At 41.5% G+C, this 21,847-nt stretch overlaps 1 protein-coding gene across 1 annotated transcript in view; it reads right to left on the bottom strand.

The window, feature by feature from the left end:
• Positions 1-21,847, bottom strand: part of LOC126204409 (fructose-bisphosphate aldolase-like) — a 63,156-nt gene that overhangs the window by 30,109 nt on the left and 11,200 nt on the right. The window contains exons 2-4 of the mRNA XM_049938786.1: positions 4,582-4,771; positions 797-992; positions 484-674 (exon numbers count right to left, since the gene is read on the bottom strand). Coding sequence (XP_049794743.1) covers positions 484-674; positions 797-992; positions 4,582-4,770 — 576 coding nt within the window. The 5' untranslated portion in view covers position 4,771. The remainder of the gene's footprint in view (positions 1-483; positions 675-796; positions 993-4,581; positions 4,772-21,847) is intronic.

Raw genomic sequence — 21,847 nt, 5'->3', positions numbered from 1 at the left:
TATGACATCAGCAAAAATGTTTCATAAGTTTCTTTCAGAAATGTCAAGTGTGTGTTTGGTGAATTTTTTCCTTCTTCTTCTTTAATGAAGTATGGAATTTTCATACATCTACTAAGTACCATTAAAAGAATAAGTCTTAATGACTGAGCAATAGTGCACTCAGCAAAGATATGGAAATAGCTACAGTCACGTAGTAAAGCATTAGCCAGCAGTGTTGTAGAGAAGTCACAAGAAAACTATTTGAAATGACTAAACAGGACTTCAAATCTCACTCCTTCCAGATACAAGTCCAATATCTTAAAGTCAGCAGTATTTCACTGATTTAAAAATATTGCATATTTGGTAATGCATTATATAACTGCTCATTGAAAATTATTTTGTTCAAGGAGGGAAAATTAAAATAGATTAAAATGCTCCAAACCCAATGTCATTTGTTCTCCTTTCATTTCATATACTGTCCTTAAGAGTAACACGAGGACTTACCTCAGGTTCCACAATTGGTACAATGCCATTAGCTTGGCAGATGGAGGCATAGCGGGCCAGTACATTTGCATTTTCTTTGACAGCTAGTGAAGAAGGTGTACCACGGCCAATTCTCAGAGCACAGCGCCACTTGGCAAAATGGCAACCATCCTTTTTATATTGTTCACACCTCTTTGCCAGATCATCCAGTCCTGAGGTAAGTAACAATATACATCAACACATGGCTTGTTCAAAAGCATATTAACAAAATACCCCATTGACATTGTAGAAAAAGGACTGTAAAGAGTTATCACATATTTAGTATTAATCTTACCCTGTGTAGTGCACTCATTTTCTGTACCAAACAGCTGAACATGTCCTTTATCAAGATTGATGCCTGGAATTATGTTACGTCTTCTGAGCAGCTCAACAAAAGGAGTTCCATCATCAGCCTTCTGGTATAGTGTTTCATGAGTCAGAATAACTCCTGCAACGTAATCACCTATCGAAAGATCTGTTGTGAACAGCAGCTGGAGACACAAAAAGAACAGCATGTTACAGACAAAGGAATCTGGCATTGCTCATTCATTAAGTTAAGTTAGAAAATATCTTCATTCTCAAAGAGTTCCCACAAAGATCAAATAGGGTGACAGAAAATCTGTGATGGATCTCTCTCTCTATGCATTAAGGCAGTTATCTTTCTGTATGCCTATGTTTCAGCCATGACTCTATTTCTGTAATTATGTATTTAACATGTTTTCCTCATGTACTTTATTGTACACAGAATAGTTGTCTAAAACACTTAGAACATAAACATGGTTTTGAGAAAAAGCTCCCACAACTACAACTCAAAACTGATCTTATAGTCATCTCATGAGGAATGGTACAGTGATAGGAACTATAAAATGAAAAGAAAAATTGAATGAAGAACGAAGCTTTGAGGAGACATACAATGTGGGATGAAACCGAGGACCCACCAAATGGCTTAAGTTTCATTCCAGAAACTAATCACAGAAAACAGTAAGTATTTATAAGTCCTAATCTATCAACTAGTGTTGGTAATTCAGCAGCAATGTGAGCAAGTCCATGTCCCATTAGGAACTACTGAAAAAATGCACCAGCTATCAGACTGTGAGAGTGCTAAGGGGCAGATCATTACTACTGAATGGCAAAGCTGTGTCTAAATTCTTTATGTAGAGAACAGTTTGAAATGGTCAGGTATTAGTGCAGAAGGCCAGACAGTAGTCATGAAAAAAAATCACAATAGGAAGGATTGCCTATACTCTTGATGAGAACAGAATAGCAGTATTTTCTAACCACAAACTATCTTTTGACTTAGGAAATTACCTGCTAGCAATGAATTCTAAGGATTGTTTAATGGAGTTAATTAACATAAGAGCAATGGCAAAGTAACATCTTCATAAAAAATGTTGCACACAAAATCATGCAGATGGTCTGTGCAGCGTCACAGTCAATAGACATGAATGAATGGATGTAGATTAATGGGACTTAACTATGACATTATTAGTCTCTCAGTTATCAAAACATAGTAGAGGTAACCGTAATTCAAGAGGTGACATGTCAGTATGAGAAGGAGATGGCAAGGGCTCCCAGGACTTACAGCAGGGTACATGCCACCCGTATCCCCTCTACAATGACAGCGTGGAAGAATCGTTGTACTGGTAAAACTAACAACCAATAAAGACAATAGTTTATAGCTTAGTTGTACCATAAACTAAGCAGTAACCACTGAGCTGCATTCTACGTGACAACCAACAAGCTGTCTGTCAGTGTGAGTGGCTACTGACAAACTGTGGCCAAGAGACAGCTGGACCTTCCAGTTTCTGAGATGCTGCCCAACACACCATTCTTCACTCCAATGACTCCTTCACAACCTGCACCATCTGAATCCTTCCTATCAACACCAGCCCTTCTGAACTGCACAGGTAGGAACTCTCCCTTTGTATATATCCTACATTCCCATAACGTCCTGGCCTCAATCTTTTTTAGTCCCTGTCCTTCACACACCTGTCCTCTTTCCTGCCCCCATTCCAGCACAAACAGCCTTCTATTTCAACAATGCACCCACTAATCTTCTCTCCGCTTCCACTCCCCTGCCCTCTCACCCTGTGTAACCTCCCAACTGCATCTAACTGCCCTGCCCTGTTCCTAATATGTCCCTTCATGCCCCCACAAGCAAATCTTTACACTATCCCCGTCCCACCGTGCTATCCCCTCTCCCCATCCCAGCCTCCTCCTCGCCCCCACCAGCCACACTGCTTCTCGTGTAGGGCCTCCGCGAGCATGCAGAAGTGCTGCAAGAGGACGTGACACAGACTTGACTATTGTCTGAAGTAGTGCTGGAGGGAACTGACACCGTGAATCCTACAGGGCCATTCATATATCCGTAAGAGTACGAGGGGGGTGGAGATATCTTCTGAACAGCATGTTGCAAGTCATTCCAGGCATGATCAATACTGTTCTGTAGCAATTCTGGATGTGTGGAGTGTCGCACTGTCCTGCTGGAATTGCCCAAGTCAGATCAGACAGGATGCTTACACGCTTGTCACCTGTCAGAATCGTATCTAGACATATCAGGGGTCCCATATCACTCGAGCTGTACATGCCCCACATCATTACAGAGCCTCCACCAGCTTGAACCTTACCCAGCTGATATGCATGGTCCATGGATTCATAAGGATGTCTCCATACTTGCACACATCCACCTGCTCAATACAATTTGAAGCAAGACTTGTCTCACCAGGCAACATGTTTCCAGACATTAACAGTCCAATGTCGGTGTTGACTGTCTCAGAAGAGACATAAAGCCTTGTGTTGTGCAGTCATCGAGGGTACACGAGTGGACCTTCAGCTCCGAAAGCCCGTACTGATGATGTTTCATTGAATGGTTCACATGCTGACACTTGTTGATGGCCCAGCATTGAAATCTGCAGCAATATGTGGAAGGATTGCATTTCTGTCATGCTGAACAATTCTATTCAGTCGTTGTTGGCCTCATTCTTGCAGGATCTGTTTCCAGCCACAGCGATATCAGAGTTTTGATGTTTTACCAGATTCCTGATATTCATGGTACACTTCACTGCTACCTCAGAGAGCTGTGTCCCATCACTCATGTGCCGACTATAACACTACATTCAGACTCACTTAAATCTTGATAACCTACCATTGTAGCAGCAGTAACCAATCTAACAACTGCGCCAGAAACTTGTGTTATATAGGCGTCGCTGACTGCGGTATCGTATTCTGCCTGTTTACATATCTCTGTATCTGAATACGCATGCCTATACCAGTTTCTTTGGCACTTCAGTGTAGAATTTTATCACTATTTAATCCTAATAATTTGCTGTCTACTCATGCACTCCACCCCCTCATACACTTAAGGATTTATGGACAGCCTTGAAGGATTCATGGTGTCAATTCCATCCAGCACAACTTCAGATATTAGTCGGGTCCACGCCACATCATGTTGTGGCACTTGTGCGTACTCATGGTGGCCCTACACAATATTAGGAAGGTGTACCAGTATATTTGGCTCTTCAGTGTATATTAAGCTATGGAGTCAGGCATAAGAGAGTGACAAAAACACAACCAAAAATGATTAAACAATTTCTATGTAAACCTGACCTTTCCATCTATGATTCAGAGCAGAATCCAGCATTCTCTTGAAGTATCTATAACAAGATGCTGATAGATTTAAAACATTCAACAGAAATTTTTAAAAATGTGTCTCATTAGTCCTATCTACAAATTATTTGGGCGATTAGTTTCAAGAACTGAAAAATACTGTTGTCCACCTGGCAAATAAATAAATAAATAAAACTACATTTCTGTAGAATTTATAAATAACTACTGTAGTCTGACAATTTTCAGTGGAATAACTGATTTGTTGTGTTCCATTGATCCTATCGTGAAGTAATACATAATAGATCACAATATACATTAACAAAGTTAAGGAGCTGCTAATATAAGTGATGGAACCAAAGATTTTTTATTTAGTTGCTTTGCTGTTAGTTTTATCACATTCATTTTGTCCTCTATTTACAGAATTAGCATTCTTTTGACAGAAATGAAATTAATTCTACTATTCACAAGACTGACCTGCCTGTAACGCCGTCTATTGTCCTCTGTGTTCTCAAAGCCAGTGGTGGCATTAGCAAAGCGTGCTGCAAGAGTTGGGGGTCCCTCATCAGCAGCGAGGATGCCCTTTCCAGGTGCCACAAGAGCATCAGCAATCTGCTGCAGCTCCTTCCGCAGTTCAGGTGGTGGATAGTTGAAGTTAGTAGGCATTCTGAAATGGAATCACACACTTTCAGTCAGATTAGTAAAGCAGATTCTTAAGCTGGAATATAACAATAAAATCTATCTGTCGATCAACTGCAAATGTCCACACGAACAAAAGCTCACAGAAAAGGTGGCTTGCAAAATGAGAGGTCCCTTCTTCTGATAAAATTGTGGAAAGATGCAGGTGAAATGGAATTAATCATGAATTAGATGGGGCAGCCACACACGAGATGAGATACGACTGGGTGAAGGGGAAATCTTCACAGAAACGCCAACAATGTATGAAGTAGGATATGAAAGGTATTAAAAGAGATAGAAACAGATAGTAGAGAAATGAGAGGCAAGGGGAGGTGTGACAGAATACACACACAGATTGTTGGCAACAATGGACAGTAATGAAATAAATGAAGGGGAGCCTTTTTTTACTTACATTTCTTTTTGCCTTTAGTTATCAAACTGTAGTGTAACAACTGTTTCTTGACGTGACTAAATAAAATCGTGACGCTGCCACAATTAAGGCAAGAGGCTGTGAAAGCAGACTAGACTGAAGCCAACCAGATGCAGTTACGTCAGAGGCTACCTGCTGAAATTACAATTACTGCATATCTCCAGGTCATCAAGATGGGTACCACATGCTACACCAGCCAAGCAAAGGCACCAAAGGCATAACAGCATTGACGCAACAGAACAGCAAAACCACTGCAGCGTCGTCGATCTAATTGCTTCAGGTCTGAGCCTCGGTCGTGTCATAGCTCGCATTACAGAAACCGATGCTTCAGCAAAATGAAGATGTACCAAAACTGTTTAAATACCCATGATTTCTAGTCAAAGGTGTAGCAGTCTGGCAGCCACCAGTCCCAATGGAGGCCTACGACAGTTTAATAAGAGTGTACACGGATCAACACGTCACCACCTCCAGACACTGCCACTGCCACTGCTAGATGTGAACCTGCTGTTTGCACCGAGACAGTGCTGTGCACTTGGTGACCTCGTATTACTGGGCCAAATGTGGGCCTACCTCAGTTGCTGCCAACCTGCTACCCTGGAGCTCACTCGTGTGTTTAAGCACCTCACTGCCCGCCACTGCTTGTGTGGGCAGGTACTGCTGCTGGCACGAGTCATTTATTCCACACTGAGTCCACAGTGTAATTCTGCACGTATCGGCACGCCTCACTCTGTGCAGTAGGGCTGGCTTCAGCCTGCATTGTGGGCTGCCACAAGCTGCTGCAGTCAGTGCCTTTGTGGAGTGCCTGGCACCATCGGTTCATCATCCATGCAATGCTGCACACTGCCAGGATGCCTCCTGATGGTCCAGCCTCTTTGCAGGCACCTACCTCTTACATCCAGAGGACATTAGCATCTTTGAGTGTCGTCACAATTACTGTAGTATGTCGAGTAATAAGCTCCACAGTAGACTACCCCTACGTGTTCATACGTTGACTCGTATGACATCGTGAGTTAGTACTGCAGTGGACACGGGACCATCAGTATTCGACCCTTGATCAATGGAAATATGCCGGCTCTCCAGGTGACAAAACAATTTTTGCTACACTAGGTCAATTGCAGTCTCCACAAATGCCTCCACTGAGGTGAAGAGCAGCTCCAAACGTGCAGCATGCCACAGAAGCAGGCTCGTGGAAACAGCATTGTGCTATGGGACATTCTCCTCCACTTCCGTGGGACCTGTGGTTGTAATCAAAAACATGCTGACAGCTGCAAACCAACCGCATCTGTTCATGCTTGATGTCTTTCCTGACAGCAATGTCACCTTTTGGCAGTATAGTTGTCCGTGTCTCAGAAACAGAACCATACTACAATGGTTTGAGGATCATTATAGTGAACTCACGTTGATGTATCGGTGACAAATTTGCCTGATGTAAATCCTACAGAACCCATCTGGGTCACTATCGGGCACCGTAATCGCATAGCCAAATCGACAGCCTATTATTTATGCGAATTACATGACCTGTGCATAGACACCTAATGCCATGTACCTCCACAAACCTACCAACAAACTGTTGGATCCCTGATATACAGAATCAGAGATGTATTTCATTCCAAAGATGGACAAACAAGCTGTTGGGCAAGTTGTCGTAATATTTTGGCTCTGTTATTTTTAGTTTTGTTCTTATCTCAAGATAAAGGTACTTGTTTCTTGTATTGTAGTTATGTATTTCATAACATTTTTGTGTTAAAAAGTGATAAGCCTGCGTATATGCAAGGAGTACACAGTTAGTTATTTGCTATGGATAAGAACATATCAAGAGGACATAGTATACCCCAGACCACGTATCAGCCTAAAAGCTCTAGTGTTCTGTTAAGGTGTATATAAGCAGCACAGCACCACAGTTCTACCGAATTATTTATAAATGGGAAAAGTGCGCTACCTACTCGAGGGCACTCACATGATACTTGGTGGGAAGGGCCAAGACCTGGGCGTGTGGACTATTTATAATGTTTTGGGAGATGAATGGAGACTTTTGAGTATCCATAAAAAAGTACCAGTTCTAACCCTTTTAAAAGCCTGTGTAATATAATGACAAGCATATCTAGCTGAGCTAATTGGCTGCCTAGAATTGCTACTAGGTAAGGTGAATTTGATGCACCGCTGAACACTAGCAGCCGCAGGGCTCAGGGAGCACCACGGCCAGCCTGTGTAGTTGAACGTTTCCGTCCAGCCAGATGCAAATACAACAAGTGTGTCACTGGAGGCAGGTAAATCCCAGTACTGGGAATTTGGACAGCTGGTGCTTGCATTGCCTTCGTGCAGGATATGCTCCAGGACATTGGGATGTCAGACATTCTTAAAGATGCCCGAGTAACAGCTCTTTGAGATTTAATACGTTTCCTTTAATTTACGCCTATGGTCACAATCTTTTCTGTTTAACAGAGTACCGGTTTCAGTCTTTAATGTCCATCATCAGATTTGTTTCATAAAAACAAAGTCCTAATGCACTGCAGCCATAGTGGCATTGTCAAATGTTAAATGCGGAATCAGCACCAACATCATCAAATACATAAAAATCACATCACATACACGAGTCATGTTGTCAGTAAAACTACTGTTTAAACAAGCTTAGACTATGCTAAACAAGCATAGACTATTTGACGGCAGGATCACAGTTACAGGTTATTGCATGCAGCGAATTGTCTGCGGGGCACGAAAGCAGACGTGCACGGCTTGACCCTGTGACTACATCGAGCTATTCGTTTTAAACAGAGCCATGCATAGCCCAAGTGCCTAACTTACGAGCAATATCACGCAAAGTTGCAACGGGTTTACTCTCATGGGATGCTGTCTGGAAGAACAATTACACCAGCAGTAACCGTTTGGTACCATCGCAGGAATGACAACTTTTAAATCACTTTCTTGAAAGAAAAATCAAACAACTGGAATTCCAAATAGGAATATCGACAATAATAGAAAAATGATAGATTGCTGCTCGCCGAAAAGATGACCAGTTGAGTTTCAAACAGCCACAACGAAAAAGACTTTTGGCCAAAGCCTTCTTTAGCACAGAAAAAAAAACACATTCACACACGCAAGCACACCTCGTTGACACATGATTGCTACCTCCAGCAGCTTCGACCGGAATCTCTCTCGAAAGGAAAACACCTGACAACACTAAGGGAGGACCACGGTGCCCCCTTTTGCCCTCGGGTATGGGCGTCCTTGTGCTTACTTTTTGAAAGGTTATATTAGATACTATTTTGGACCATTAGAAAAGCAAGTATAACGCGCTGCTTAATTTCCTACACAGAAAATTTACATTGTTTTCCCACTGAAGATTTTCATCCAAGGACAAACCAAGAAATTAACAACCTCCACTGTGTTTATACAAAATTCTACAGGTATCATTTATATGTCTGCAGGGCGAGATGCCTGCTTTGAACTCCAGCAACTAAAATTTTATGGTATTCAATTTAAGACCCTGGTTAGTAAACTTTTGTCACTTTTGATGGTCCTTGCTTTGAAAAATGTGCTAGTTTCTTCTCATCATCACCATAAGATAGCAGAGAAGCAAGATCTGGATATGTCATTATAATAGAGATGTTTAACCCTGGATAGCTGATACCAGTGCGAACCAGAATTATTGATGTTGTGTAGATCGACAATGCACAATTTTTTTTAACTACGGAAACTTGGCGCCATACGCTCTGATTGGAACCGACAACGATAGCGCTGCCCGTCAACCGACGAACGGCGACTGGGCAATCCCGCGGCCTATCGGAGCGCGCGGCGCCAAGTTCCCGTAGTTTAAAAATGGCACGTTGTCGACCTACACAACATTAGTAATTTAAGTTCCTACTGGCGTCAGCTACCCAGGGTTAAGATTTCGTACAATTTTTCTCCGCCCTGATACACGGGAGAAGGTCCCTTTACTGGTACACACTGCGTTGTCGTTTCAGTGATAGACTCTGTGATGAATTTTCTCACAGTGTTTTGATAATTAACACGTCTACATCTTTTATGATTTATTAGACAGATACATAGGTAAAGAACGAAGATTGGGTTTAAAATCTCGTCTAAGTCATTTGAAAAGAAAAGGGAAGGATGGATATGGAAATTGGCCATACTCTTTCAAAGGAACCTTGTCAACATTTCAACTCAAATTATTTACGGAAATAAGGATGATCTGACAGGAATTTCAACAGCCTTCCACCCAAAAAAGAGTGCAGTGTGCTACCACACTGCCACTTTGCTCAGATACATAGACAAGGGTTCAAGAAACGTGTCGTTGACGTTGCATGTGCTCTGTTTTTGTAAGAGCTGTGCTGATTGGCCAAACTGAATACTTTTGCAAGCTCTAAAAATGTGCACACAGTATTCATTCCTACATCAAGATAGCTGCAGACGTTTTGCTGCATCCTGCAGGATGTTATCTTGGATGAAAAGTACAGGCGACTCTAGGCTGCCCTAGGGCACTGTACTGTGACCCTTCCTGTTCATGTTGTATATTAATGACCTAGCAGATGATATTAATGGTAACCATAGACTTTTTCCCATTGTTGGAGTTTCCTTGAATTAAATTCTATGTGAAAAAGATGCACAAACATTCAGTCAGATTGTAACAAGATTTCAAAGTGTTGCAAAGACTGACATCTACCTTCAAAGTGTTGCAAAGACTGACATCTACCTTACCTTCAAATATTCGGAAAGATAAAACAGTGCACTTCACAAAACAAAAAACCACAGTGGAGTCCAGATTACGGATGTAGATGTATAAGTGTAATATTTGGCAGCTCTTTTTCTTGTACCAATCCTTGCTGCGCTCACACAATCAGGTGTTTCTACATTTCGGTTCTGGAGAGGAGGTGGGGAGGTGAGGGTATCACAGTTTATTACTACACCCTCCCCCCCCCCCTTTCCCATCCAAATATAACGTGCTCTAAACCACACTTTTAGCAACACACAGATGCGTAAGATTTTAAAAATATTAACAGTATATAGTCATTATTGGATTGAAACATGTTATGTAATTTGTTTGTCAGTGTTTAGTACATGGCTTCAACATAACTTCCAAGAAATTTCAATTCAGATAAATACATAATCTGAAACGCACTTGTCCGAAGCTTTAAGAGGCACCTATGTTATGTAATTGTTTTAACAGCTGCAATAGCAAGGCTGGGGGCATTTGGTGTGGAATCATACACAGGTAGGGCCTTGATGTTTGCTGATGTTTCTGAATCAATGTGAGTCTCAGATGAGGCAAAGGCCAGCTTAAGTCTGTTTATGGATATCGAGACTGTATAGACATTTATGTCAACACAGCATCTTCTGGATGGCAAGATGGTACTGTGCATGCGCCATCACACGGTGACTGAAGAAATTCTTGAATATCATCACGTAAGATAACAACTTGTTTGCAGGAATACAAGTAGAAAACCATCACACAGTGACTGCAGAAATTCTTGAATATCATCACGTAAGATAACAACTTGTTTGCAGGAATACAAGTAGAAAACCATCACACAGTGACTGCAGAAATTCTTGAATATCATCACGTAAGATAACAACTTGTTTGCAGGAATACAAGTAGAAAACGAATGCTGTATTAGGAATTAGAACTAATCTATTTCAGGGTCCTAAAGTTCCGGTCACCTTAATGTCCTTTCAGCATCAGTTCCTCTCGTCTTTTTCAGGAATATCAGGGCCTACTGTCATTTAGGGTGACTAAGACCAGAGAACCTTGACGTGACGTGATGTGACGGTGCGTTCACGGCCTGTGTGAATGCTACCACCATTTGCAATACATTGCGGAATGTTTTGGCGTAACGACAGGTGGCGGCCAGTGTAAATTGGGCTTTAGAATGCTACTTGGATGGAATGACGCTGTAGAAATGACGTAATGACAACAACATGCGATTGCATTTGCTGAGCGAGGAAAATACTTCTTCTCATAGGAAGAAAAACGCGAGTGATAGGGGAACTCGTGTACCACTCACAAAACGTTCTTCCTTTCTTGTTTTTTCCCTGTCAGATTTTGCGCCCCCTTGTGACTTGCGCCTTTGGCAGGTCCTACATCTCTACACCTTCAGAACAGCCCTGTCAGTCTTAGATCGGGGAATGCTGTATCTTTCTGTCGTTTTCACCGACGTTCGGGAAAGAATGTGTTTCTGTTATTTTTGTTTCGTACAGCATGCCTCTTGTTTTGCCTTCCCTCAACTCACTGTACTGTTTGTCCACAATAAAAGTGACAGCCCGCGCGGTGGCTGCTGAGAACCTCAGGAGATGGGTCTTGCCCCCGCATTAAGACTCCCGAAGGGAGAGCAGCGCTGAGCGATGGGAAGAGCTGGATCACGGCCGCCTGTATTAGAGGCCGGAGGACTGAAATGTGGCAACGTTACGTTAAGGCCTACCGTATGGCTGTGGCTATGAGGTAGCAAACCGAAGCAGTTGTTTACGTACTTTCGCGGTGTCTGTTTTATCCGACATTACAGCGTATTTATGCTATACTGGACGCTGCAAAAATTATAGCAAGTAGTCGTGACTACAGTCGAAGATATAACACAATCTAAGTATACAATTCTGTGAAGTTTGTAGCGTTTTTACATGTATATGCCCAAGTGTGCTACGTGATCGACTTTCGTCTATACAACTGCAACAAAAGTTCTACTATATTCTAGATATAATTTGAAAATAAAGTCTTGAATTCATAAGTTTAGTATCAGAATCTTCTCCTAAGTGATTTTCTGTTAATATTATGAATATTTCTACACATTTGATTCTATTTGTAGACTTGTGTTTCGTGATGTCCAAGCAGTAGAAAAAACCAGTCCACCCAACTTCTCATTTGCTATTTTTACATAATAGTATGTTGATTTAAGATGTTTGCAATTAATGCATCATTCTATTTGCAGATGCCAGAAAAATGTGTTCCTGGTTGCAACAGCAACTACAAATCCAGCAAGGAAGAGGGTTACATCTCAGTGTTCAGATTCCCTACTGATTCCGTGACAGATTCATGTCTATGTGGAATGCCACTTACTGATATCTACAAAAAGCTGGTTTCCATTATGTGTAACATATTGTTAAATAATTACACCAAACTCCAAAATGATCATTTAATATGTTCCAAGAAGGAGGAAGTTAATAGAAAATTAAAAACATTACATAACTTTTGACACAAAATTATGAAACTTTTTTCTTACCCATAACCTCAGTGCTTAAATGCTCTGATTAGTATTGGCAAGGAGGAGGTGGCCACTATGAAATAAACTTTAATGCACTGATAAATTTCAGTCATGCTTCTTATGCAAATCCTACAGCAAGGTCCCCAGTTCATTCTGACTCAGAAAGATGTGTAGATTGTGTATGACCTGTGATTAAAAAAATATCTAACCTACTAATGAACAATACACAAAAAAACGCTCGTTAAAAATATTGTTATTATGCCACCCTCGTATATAAAGGTGTGAAAGATATGTTGCAGCTGTCAGAAACTCTTATATTAGTTTGTCATTTATATAGGAAGGAACATGATAATATATTTCAAATAACAGACTGGAATAATTGCAAGTCTGCAAATAATGTTAGTAGGCATCTCACAAAATTGTTTGCTGAACTTGTATCTCCAAATCTCGGGTACGAAACGTCATAATATACTGCTATGAAGCACATGTGAGTTATTGTAAAGTTCATCGTTGCAAGGAAACGAGAATAAAATGCGTAATTCCGACATAAAGTCGGCGTAATACTGCGAGAAATTAGCTTTTCTAGGTTACTGTGTTACTTATAGGGGCCAAATCTACAAAAAAAAGAAAGTGATTGCGTATTTATATCTGACACGTCGTCTGCAATCGACGAAATCTAAACTTCAGTCTCGGCCTAGCTGGTCACGCTAGCCGGCCTACTGACGTCACAGGCTAAGACGTTGTCAGCTTGACGACTCCGGCCTCTAATACAGGCGGCCGTGGTTGGATGCTTGCCGCAGTTCTGACACTGTCACCCATAACGATATGCGCAGTAACACTTCACGTAGTGCTTAACTTCTAAAATTGTAGGTGCCGGACCGCAACTCTTCTAACCAACCCCCTCCCCCCCCCTCTCCCCTCCCCAGGCATAAAAATCAAATGTTTAGATTTTTGAAAATCTATAATAAAACTAACAATGAGAAACCATTTTTAACAAAATTTCTGAAGTTCAGGTTTGCACAATATACGAGGGTTGGAAGTTAAGTAGGGGCAACTATTTATTCACAACCGATACAAAAGAGTTACACGTTTTCACCTGTTACTGTCCTTCAAAGTAGTCACCAGCGTTGTACAGAACCCGTTGCCAGCGATGTGGAATGCGTAGTATGCCGTTAGCAGAGCCTGAACAGTTCTGAATCGAATGCCACGAAGTGGTTCCTTCATCTCCGTATCAAATCAAAGTCACAAGGACTTTGGTCCGGGAGTATGGTGGATGGTACAGTACACCCCAGTCCCATCGACCGAACAGAGCAGCCACAGCTTGCGCTGTATGAGCCTGCGCATTGTCGTGCAAAATGGGTTGCGCAGAAAGTGTCGCCGCTTCTTTCGCAAAGCTGGTCGCAGGTGATGCTCCAAAAACCAACAGTAATACTGTGTATTGACGGTCTGCTGTGCAGGAACGTAATGCGTTATGGTAACGCCATCACAGTCGTACACGAGGATCACCGTAACTTTAGACCGCTCCATTCGCACCATCAACGGAACAGTCTCTGCTAACGGTATACTACGCCTTCCACATCGCTGGCAACGGTTCTATACAACTCTGGTGACTACTTTGAAGGACAGTAACAGGTGCAAACATGTAACCCTTTTGTATCGGTTGTGAATAAATAGTTGCCACTATTTAAGTTCCAACTCTGGTAATTTCTTACAATCACAAAAATAAAACTACAAGATTTAATAGAAACAACAGGTGCTACAGTCTGTCTCGGTAGCAATATCACTTTGCTCAATATTCCAAACTCGTGCGAAGTATTTCAACAATGTACAGCGTACAGTTCATTGTTGACAGCCATCTATATTTGTCAGTGTGTCGACTGCGACTGAAACTGAAAAAAAAAGACTTTCGTGCTGTTATTAAACATTTTCATTTGAAGGGTTGGACTGCTACACAAATCAAAACAGAATTGGATGAAATTCGCGCGGATTCAGCATCGTCACTGAAGACCATTTACTTTTGGATTAATGAACTTAATCGTGATCGGGCAAGCCCCGAAGACTGAGTGTGCTCCGGCTGTCCAATTAAGGTCTCCACAAAGGAAACCATTGACAAAATCCACAATATGGTAATGCAAGACCGCCGAATAAAAGTTCATGAGATTCTGAGACTGAAGGCAACTCAACTGAGCGAGTGTATGAATATCCGCCATGGTGAATTGACTATGAGGAAGCTGTGTGCCAGCTGAGTGCCGCGATTGCTCTCAGTTGACCAAAAGCGCGCCCGCCACAACGTTTCAGCAGAATGTCTGGTGGTGTTTAATCGCAATCCGCAAGACTTTTTGCGCCAGGTTATGACTATTGATGAAACGTTTAACTATCATTACACAGCTGAGTGAAAACTGCAGTCTAAATAATGGACGAAGGTTGGTGAAAGTGCAACGATGAAGGCAGACACCGTTTTGTCAGCTGGTAAGATGATGGTCACTGTTATTTGGGATTCCCACGGAATAATCCTCATAGAGTATTTGGAAAAAGGCAGAACTATGACTGGATCATACTATGCTTCGTTTTTGGATCGTTTGAAACTTGAATTGGCTGAAAAACGACCAATGTTGGTACGCAAAAAGTGTCTTTTCACCAGAATATTGCACTATCCCACACGAGATGACAGGTCGAAATTTCATGAATTGGTCTTTGAATTGGTCCCTCATCCACGCTGCTGACCAGGCTTAGCCCCAAGTAACTTCTTCCTGTTTCCTAACTTGAAACTTTAGCTTGCTGGGAAGTAACTTTCAGCAAATGAAGTGCTAGTTGCAGTCAACGAATCTGACAGAACTTATTTTTTTCGATAGGATGAAACAGCTGGATGGTCGCTGGAGCAAGTGTATATCCCTCAAAGGAGACTATGCGAGAAGTAAGGTGAGTCAGGTGCGAAACAAACATTTTTCTTGTTTTTACCAGAGTCCTCGTGCACGTGTACTGTTTTAAATCTCCGGTGCCGACTTGTTCCAATGAGATTAAAAAAAAAAAAAAATCCCTGGAAGGTACCGCAACGCGAGTAACGCCACCGCGGTGCGTCCGGCCGAAATTAAACACTCCTGACTTCGTGTCGAGGGCAGCTTGACACTGACAACGGTAGGAGATAAATGAATATCTTTCGGCTACAGTCGTTTCTCATCGTTGCTGGCAGCGCCAATAAACTCGTCATGTTATCGTGGACGAACAGTAGTTTGTAAGTTCCACATAAGGACTCCTCAACCGTGTCGAATTTGTTGTCAGCAGCATGTAAGGTATTATGGTTAACACATTAAATTGACAAAATTACCGAACGTTGGCTGGCGAAAGGATTTGCTGATCTGAAGGCTGACGGTAAATACAATAAAACACTTAGTAAACACGAAAAACTATAATTAATATTACCAGTTACAGCTGTCAACAAATTTCTTTCACGTTCAATTTTTTGGTAAAAATTCAAATGCGCAATTCTGCTTTTACTATATCGGCACTCGGTTTATGGACTTAAAATGTTCCAAAGTTTTATTTGGCACACGCATCAAATGATTATTGACTTGATTTTGCAAATCAATGAATAAATTAGTGATATGATGGAATTATAAAAAAAATACCAAGGAACTCATTCTTCGATACCTAACACCGCACACGAGGCTGAAATACTGAACAGTTCGGTAAAAATCCGAAAACCTTGGCAATCCAGATGGTCAGCCTGTAAATGGCGTCTTTTCCATGCTGGAATGTTTTCTACGGCCAGTCAGCCCGCAAACCAATCTACGTGGACTAACCCTCAGGAACACAGCTTAAAAGTATGCTGTGTTAAACGAAACTTGTAATTTTTTTTTAGAATTTCTTTCCGTTTTTGTGACTCTTAGTTTTCGCGATACTGTATTCTCCAAAAATTAGCCGAAGAGATCTGGAAATTAATATATTTAAAAATATAAACTCATTTAGTAAAATATTGTTTTGGGGGGAATGTGATGACCCTCACGACCGCCCCCCCCCCCCCCCCCTTTGGGCTGGTGACTGCGCTCACAGAGCCTCATCCTGCTTCTACATTCACCTTAAAGCGTCAGAAATTGTGAAAATTCGTTCTACTGTCTCTCACTGATAGAATTTTGATCTGTCGTCAGAATCATGTTGATTGGAACTATAACCACACAGTCTTATCTAAATAGTTTAGAACAGTTTCAATGGCAATGTTTGGATCTTTACAGAACGTCCTGACGATACTCAACTGATGATGGTGTTGAGACAGCAACCAGCCACAAATTTATTTTTACTTCCTTTATTCAAAAGATACCGTTACCGGTTTCGAATCATTACGATTCATCGTCAGACGGCTTTCATTACAACATGTGCTGCGTTTTTTACTGATTAGTTATCCTAAAATACAAATAATACATAATTATAAGCACGTCACAAAGATGTTTGGGTTACAGATTTGCATTGGGATGTGACTCACGTGAAATGTCGGTTTGGAGTACCTGTTTTCATAGTTTTCGTCCAACAGACAACGTTTGTAGTTTTCGCCGCATTCACATCATTGCACACATAAACTTGCATAATTGAGCGCTTCAGATTAGTTACTGAATGTATTGAAATGATTTGAAAATGCATTCAGTGACAAATCTGAAGCGCTCAATTATGCAAGTTTATGTGTGCAATGATGTGAATCCGGCGAAAACTACAAACGTTGCCTGCTGGACGAAAACTATGAAAACAAACACTCCAGACCACACATTTCACGTGAGTCCCATCCCAATGCAAATCTGTAACCCAACCATCTTTGTGGCGTGCTCATAATTATGTATTATTTATATTTTAGGATAACTAATCAGTAAAAAACGCAGCACATGTTGTAATGAAAGCACGAAAGCTGTCTGACGATGAATCGTTTTGATTCGAAAGCGGTAACGGCACCTTTTTAATAAAGGAAGTAAAAATAAATTTGTGGCTGGTTGCTGTCTCAACACCATCAACATTTGTCTTCAAACAACAGCCACGGTCTCCAACCATCTCATCATATGACAAAATCGCATTAAGTTACTCAACTGTTCCTGAGATATCATCTAGTCTTCCAGAGTTTTGTTGGTTAGACTGAAGTGCATCTTTTACATCAAATTTTCCACAGAAAAAACACTTGAATCAGTTTTGTGGCTCATGTACTAACATCGCATCATGTTCAAACATTTTGCAGGTGATTTTGCAGATTGAACAGTACCCACCGTAAATTGTAAACAAATTTCAAAATATGTGGATTTTTTCTGTTTTCACTCGATCCAAGTTGCATAACCTTGTCTTGGTTACAGTACACTTAGCCAATACCAACTCGAAATAATATTTCCAGAATTATGCGATCATAAAGCCATCAGCTTCAGAATAACAATAAGCATCTTTCCAGCCCTTTATGTTTTTTTTTCTCTTAAAATGCAACAACGTTTATTTGCAGGAGATGGCATCCAACAGTGTCCGAAACACACCAGTAATAATTAGAATTATTACTTCTCTCCTAGACCTTATTCTGCACCAACATCTTCAAAACAGTCTGCCTGGGAGCGGAATGCACCGATCACAACGTTTCTGTTACTCTTCAAATACGTCCTGACACTCTCTGTTACAACATTTAATACCTCGCAAAAAAAATGGCTAACTCCGACGGCCACAAACAACAAGCTGTGAACACTGTTAACTCCAGACATACTCGCAAAAGTATGCATAGAGTTTGATTACAGCTGCAGGTTTGTCATGTGTTCAGTCGAGGATACAGTGAATGTTTGTGGAAGATAAATGAAAACTTCGATTCTAAACGTAATCCTAAAAACTACATCAAGGTTGTATATCCATACGTGTAAAATATATACCGTTGTAACACCGGAAGGTTATTTTGAAAATAAAAACTTTCTAGTCTTATACGCATATTAAAACTCGTCCCAGGTTTCTGCTTTCAGTCATGTAGAAGATACTGTGTTCTGATACCGACGAATCTTTTTCAATCACTTTGTACTTTGCATATCGCAATGAATCACTGATACGTTTCGTTTCTGCCTAACTTTCCGCGCCGTAGAAGTTTCATTTAGTATTTATTCACGACAAGCAGCTGTATTCACAACCATAAAGTCGTTGCTTTGGTTCATGCTCAACAAAAATCCTGATTCACTGGAAGACGGCGCTGTGTCGCAAGAGGTAGGAGTGATCTTGTTGTATAATTGAGGCGTTGACATGGGAAGAGAGTAAGTTACGAAAAGCAAATTTAACAGAAGAAGCAAAAAACGGTTTTGACACTACAAGGTACGAAGTTGTATTCACAAATGAATACAGAATCTCGAAATTAAATTTTCGGATTCATTTACAGCAAGATGTCACATGCGTATAAGAAATAAGATTATGGTGTACAAATAGTGCGGTAAAACACATGATTTTGATGTCAATGTAGTCCAGCATCGCCAGGTCTTTTCTTTATTATCACTATTGATGAGCCTTCGTCCAACAGGCGGTAGAGAACGAACTGCAGAGATGTTCTTGACAGATTTACTCTTTTTCAAAATGGTGGCTCATCCCTCACAGTTCGAATCCAAGAAGCAGAGGTAGTCTTCACTAATGCTGTATGCAGCAATGTATCGCATACTGAGGTGAAACCAAAGAAGTCTTCCTCCGACACCTTTACAACATGGACGGTTGTACATTCTTGCTTCTCTAATCATATCAGCTATCATGAGTCACTGGTCGTGAAACTTCTTTCTCTTCTCTATTATGCCGAAAACTCAGTACTCAGTACGAATGCCCCGAAATTAGAAATTTCAAATCCACGTTATGAACCATACCGCTTACCACTGCGTAGATTAAAGCCATTAAAATCATCCGATTTTTATTTTGCCCGGAGCAATTGCCACATCATACACAGTCACAGTCGGGGACAGATGTCTTCTGCTCAAAGCAGGATCGTCCATATTAGGCATTTTTCATTGTTGCATCTGCCCTTATATCTGGATTTACAAGTAGCCTGGGCCGAAGGAAATATAGAGATCGGTTAGGTCATAATAAGAAACAAGACTAGGTGTTAAGACTTTCATAGCAGACGTAAAATATGACTGACCAGTTTGTATGTGAACACGTTTTGGAGCATTTTGTTGTGTTAACAACTCCTAGTAAAGTTACCACCGAATCAATAACACAGTAATGAACGGTTGGTCACAGAGTAAAAGCTGAAACTCGGTGGCTTGTTGACTTACTCCCGTATCTGTGTTACTACATATTACTACAAGTATAAATTTTAAGTCGGCTATAAGAAAGCAACAGCTCTCAACTTTGACAGTCTGCAACTTCTATGCCACTGGCGACTTGTCTTACTACCTTGTCGATAAAAAAATCGGAAAAATCATTTTTTTCTGACTTACTACCTTTTCTTTGTCAATGCCTCACTTGTATGAACAACCACCGTCCAGATCAGTTTTTTTTTTAATTGCTATTACCGCTTTCGGTCGACTTAACCCATTCACTACCATTAGGACGCAGATGGTATCAGAGAACCAGCGGGAATTTGGTGCATGTTATTGCTATGCGTGTGTCCCACTAGTAAAGGGAAACCTGCTAATGGTTTGCACAATTCTTACAATTACAGATCCGGCTTGCAGGCAGCGCTGTCTTCAAATTTCATTGTTAGTGCTCAGCTTCGTGTTACCACGTCGAATTAGTTCGCGCCTGCAGGTAGGTAACCCGGTGAACAGATTTGCAAAGCGGGTTGTTGTGCCATATTCCCGGACAATTCGTGTCACTAAGAAGCGGCAAAATGCGCCTATCGGAGCATGCTCCTGTTTGAAAGATTATGGCTGAAGAGTGAGATACCAGCTGCCTCATTCTGCCTTCTTCAGCACCTATAAACAAAAATTTCCAAAATTTTTGTCATGCGATCTTATTCGCGCTCTTGCCAACATGCAGCTCACCTCTCCCTCCCACAAGAGCCCGTAACCGTAACTCGCTCACACCCACCAGTCCATCGCCGTGAGTCGCTCGTACCCATCCACTCCCACTTGCCCGTTCTCACTCACTCACTCAGCCCAACCCTTTGTCATTATCTCTTTGTGTCTCTCTAACTGTCACTGTGTCTCGTGTCTCACAGTCACAGTCTCCTCCGTTCTGCCCCACTACTACAGTCTGCTCTCACTGTCATTGACTCCTTCTTGCTCTCTCTTACTCCTACTATCTCATTCATGCCTTCCCACTGCTGCCGTCACTATCACTCTTTCTCTCGCTGTCACTATCATAGATTCCGTCTGTCACTGTCACTGGCTCTCACCCAATTCCAGTTTCTCCGTCTCTCGATTCCTCTCCCACTGGCACCGTCTTCTTCACTCTGTTCCTAGCACTGTCAACTACGTTTCACTGTCTCTGTGTCCCTCTCTTTCTCTCACACTGCCATTGTTTCCTTCGCTCTTTCTGTATCACAACCACTGTACACCACCACTTCTGATGGTAATGGGGACACTTTACAGTATATTTCTACGTGCTACGTCATTTCATAAATTACGTTTTTGCCTCACACCCGACTTTATATGCGTATCGTAAGCGTATGCGCAGGGTAACTTTGAATCTTTGAGTCTCAAGAACGGTTAAAGATATCACTAAAATTTTCAAGAGTGTTCGAGATCGGTGTCTTGGGAATATATTGTAAAAATTTCAGCCACTTGCTGTGCATGGCCGTCTAGGAAACAGCGGCTCGGTTCTGATACGAAAAAAATGGAGAAAAGGCTTTTTTGAGTTTTCTGAGGAACCGACCGTGAACCAATGGTGTCTCCATAAGCACCTTATGGCCTATCGTAGACCACATCAAATGCAAAAAAGAATCAAACGGTTTGCTCCATTTGCCTAAGCATGAGGAAGGGTGCTAGGATAGTTACGGTAAGGCGATCCTTCTGTTGGCTATACAAATGGTTCCTAACCTATGCGGAGCGGTTGACTCTACCTTTCTGTCGCCAGCAGAGCACGTGGTATGAGCCCGGAAGAGTTCTGTTTTTATGTGAGGAGTTTCGGAACAAAGCGGGTAGTGCATGCTGTCGCAAGTATTGACGTCTGCTGCGTCACAAACGGTGCCCATATTTGGCACCTGTAAGTCAGTTACAAACTTGGAGCCGTACCCAATTTATTGATGTGCTTATGTTTTCTACATGTCTCTCAGTTTTTGCAGAGTCGTCTTCTGAAACCCCGAAGACACTTATGAATAAGCTAGTATGTCCGGACCCTCCGCACACTGGAAAACGAAACGGTGACCCGAAAAAATTGGCTACTTTCACCTTCACTTCTAAAGTACATGAATGGACCTTAGCTACCACCGGCGTCAGCTAGCGTCCGTCGTTACAACACTCGAAGTGAAAATGTATTTCGGCCGAAACCGTTAATTACAATTTTTTAAAATGTGATGTATAAGTCTTTCGTTCGA

This window comes from Schistocerca nitens, chromosome 9, assembly GCF_023898315.1.
Source record: "Schistocerca nitens isolate TAMUIC-IGC-003100 chromosome 9, iqSchNite1.1, whole genome shotgun sequence".
Classification (NCBI taxonomy): domain Eukaryota; kingdom Metazoa; phylum Arthropoda; class Insecta; order Orthoptera; family Acrididae; genus Schistocerca; species Schistocerca nitens.
The sequence above is the reverse complement of the archived record's forward strand: the minus strand, read 5'-3'. Positions and strand labels throughout refer to the sequence as shown.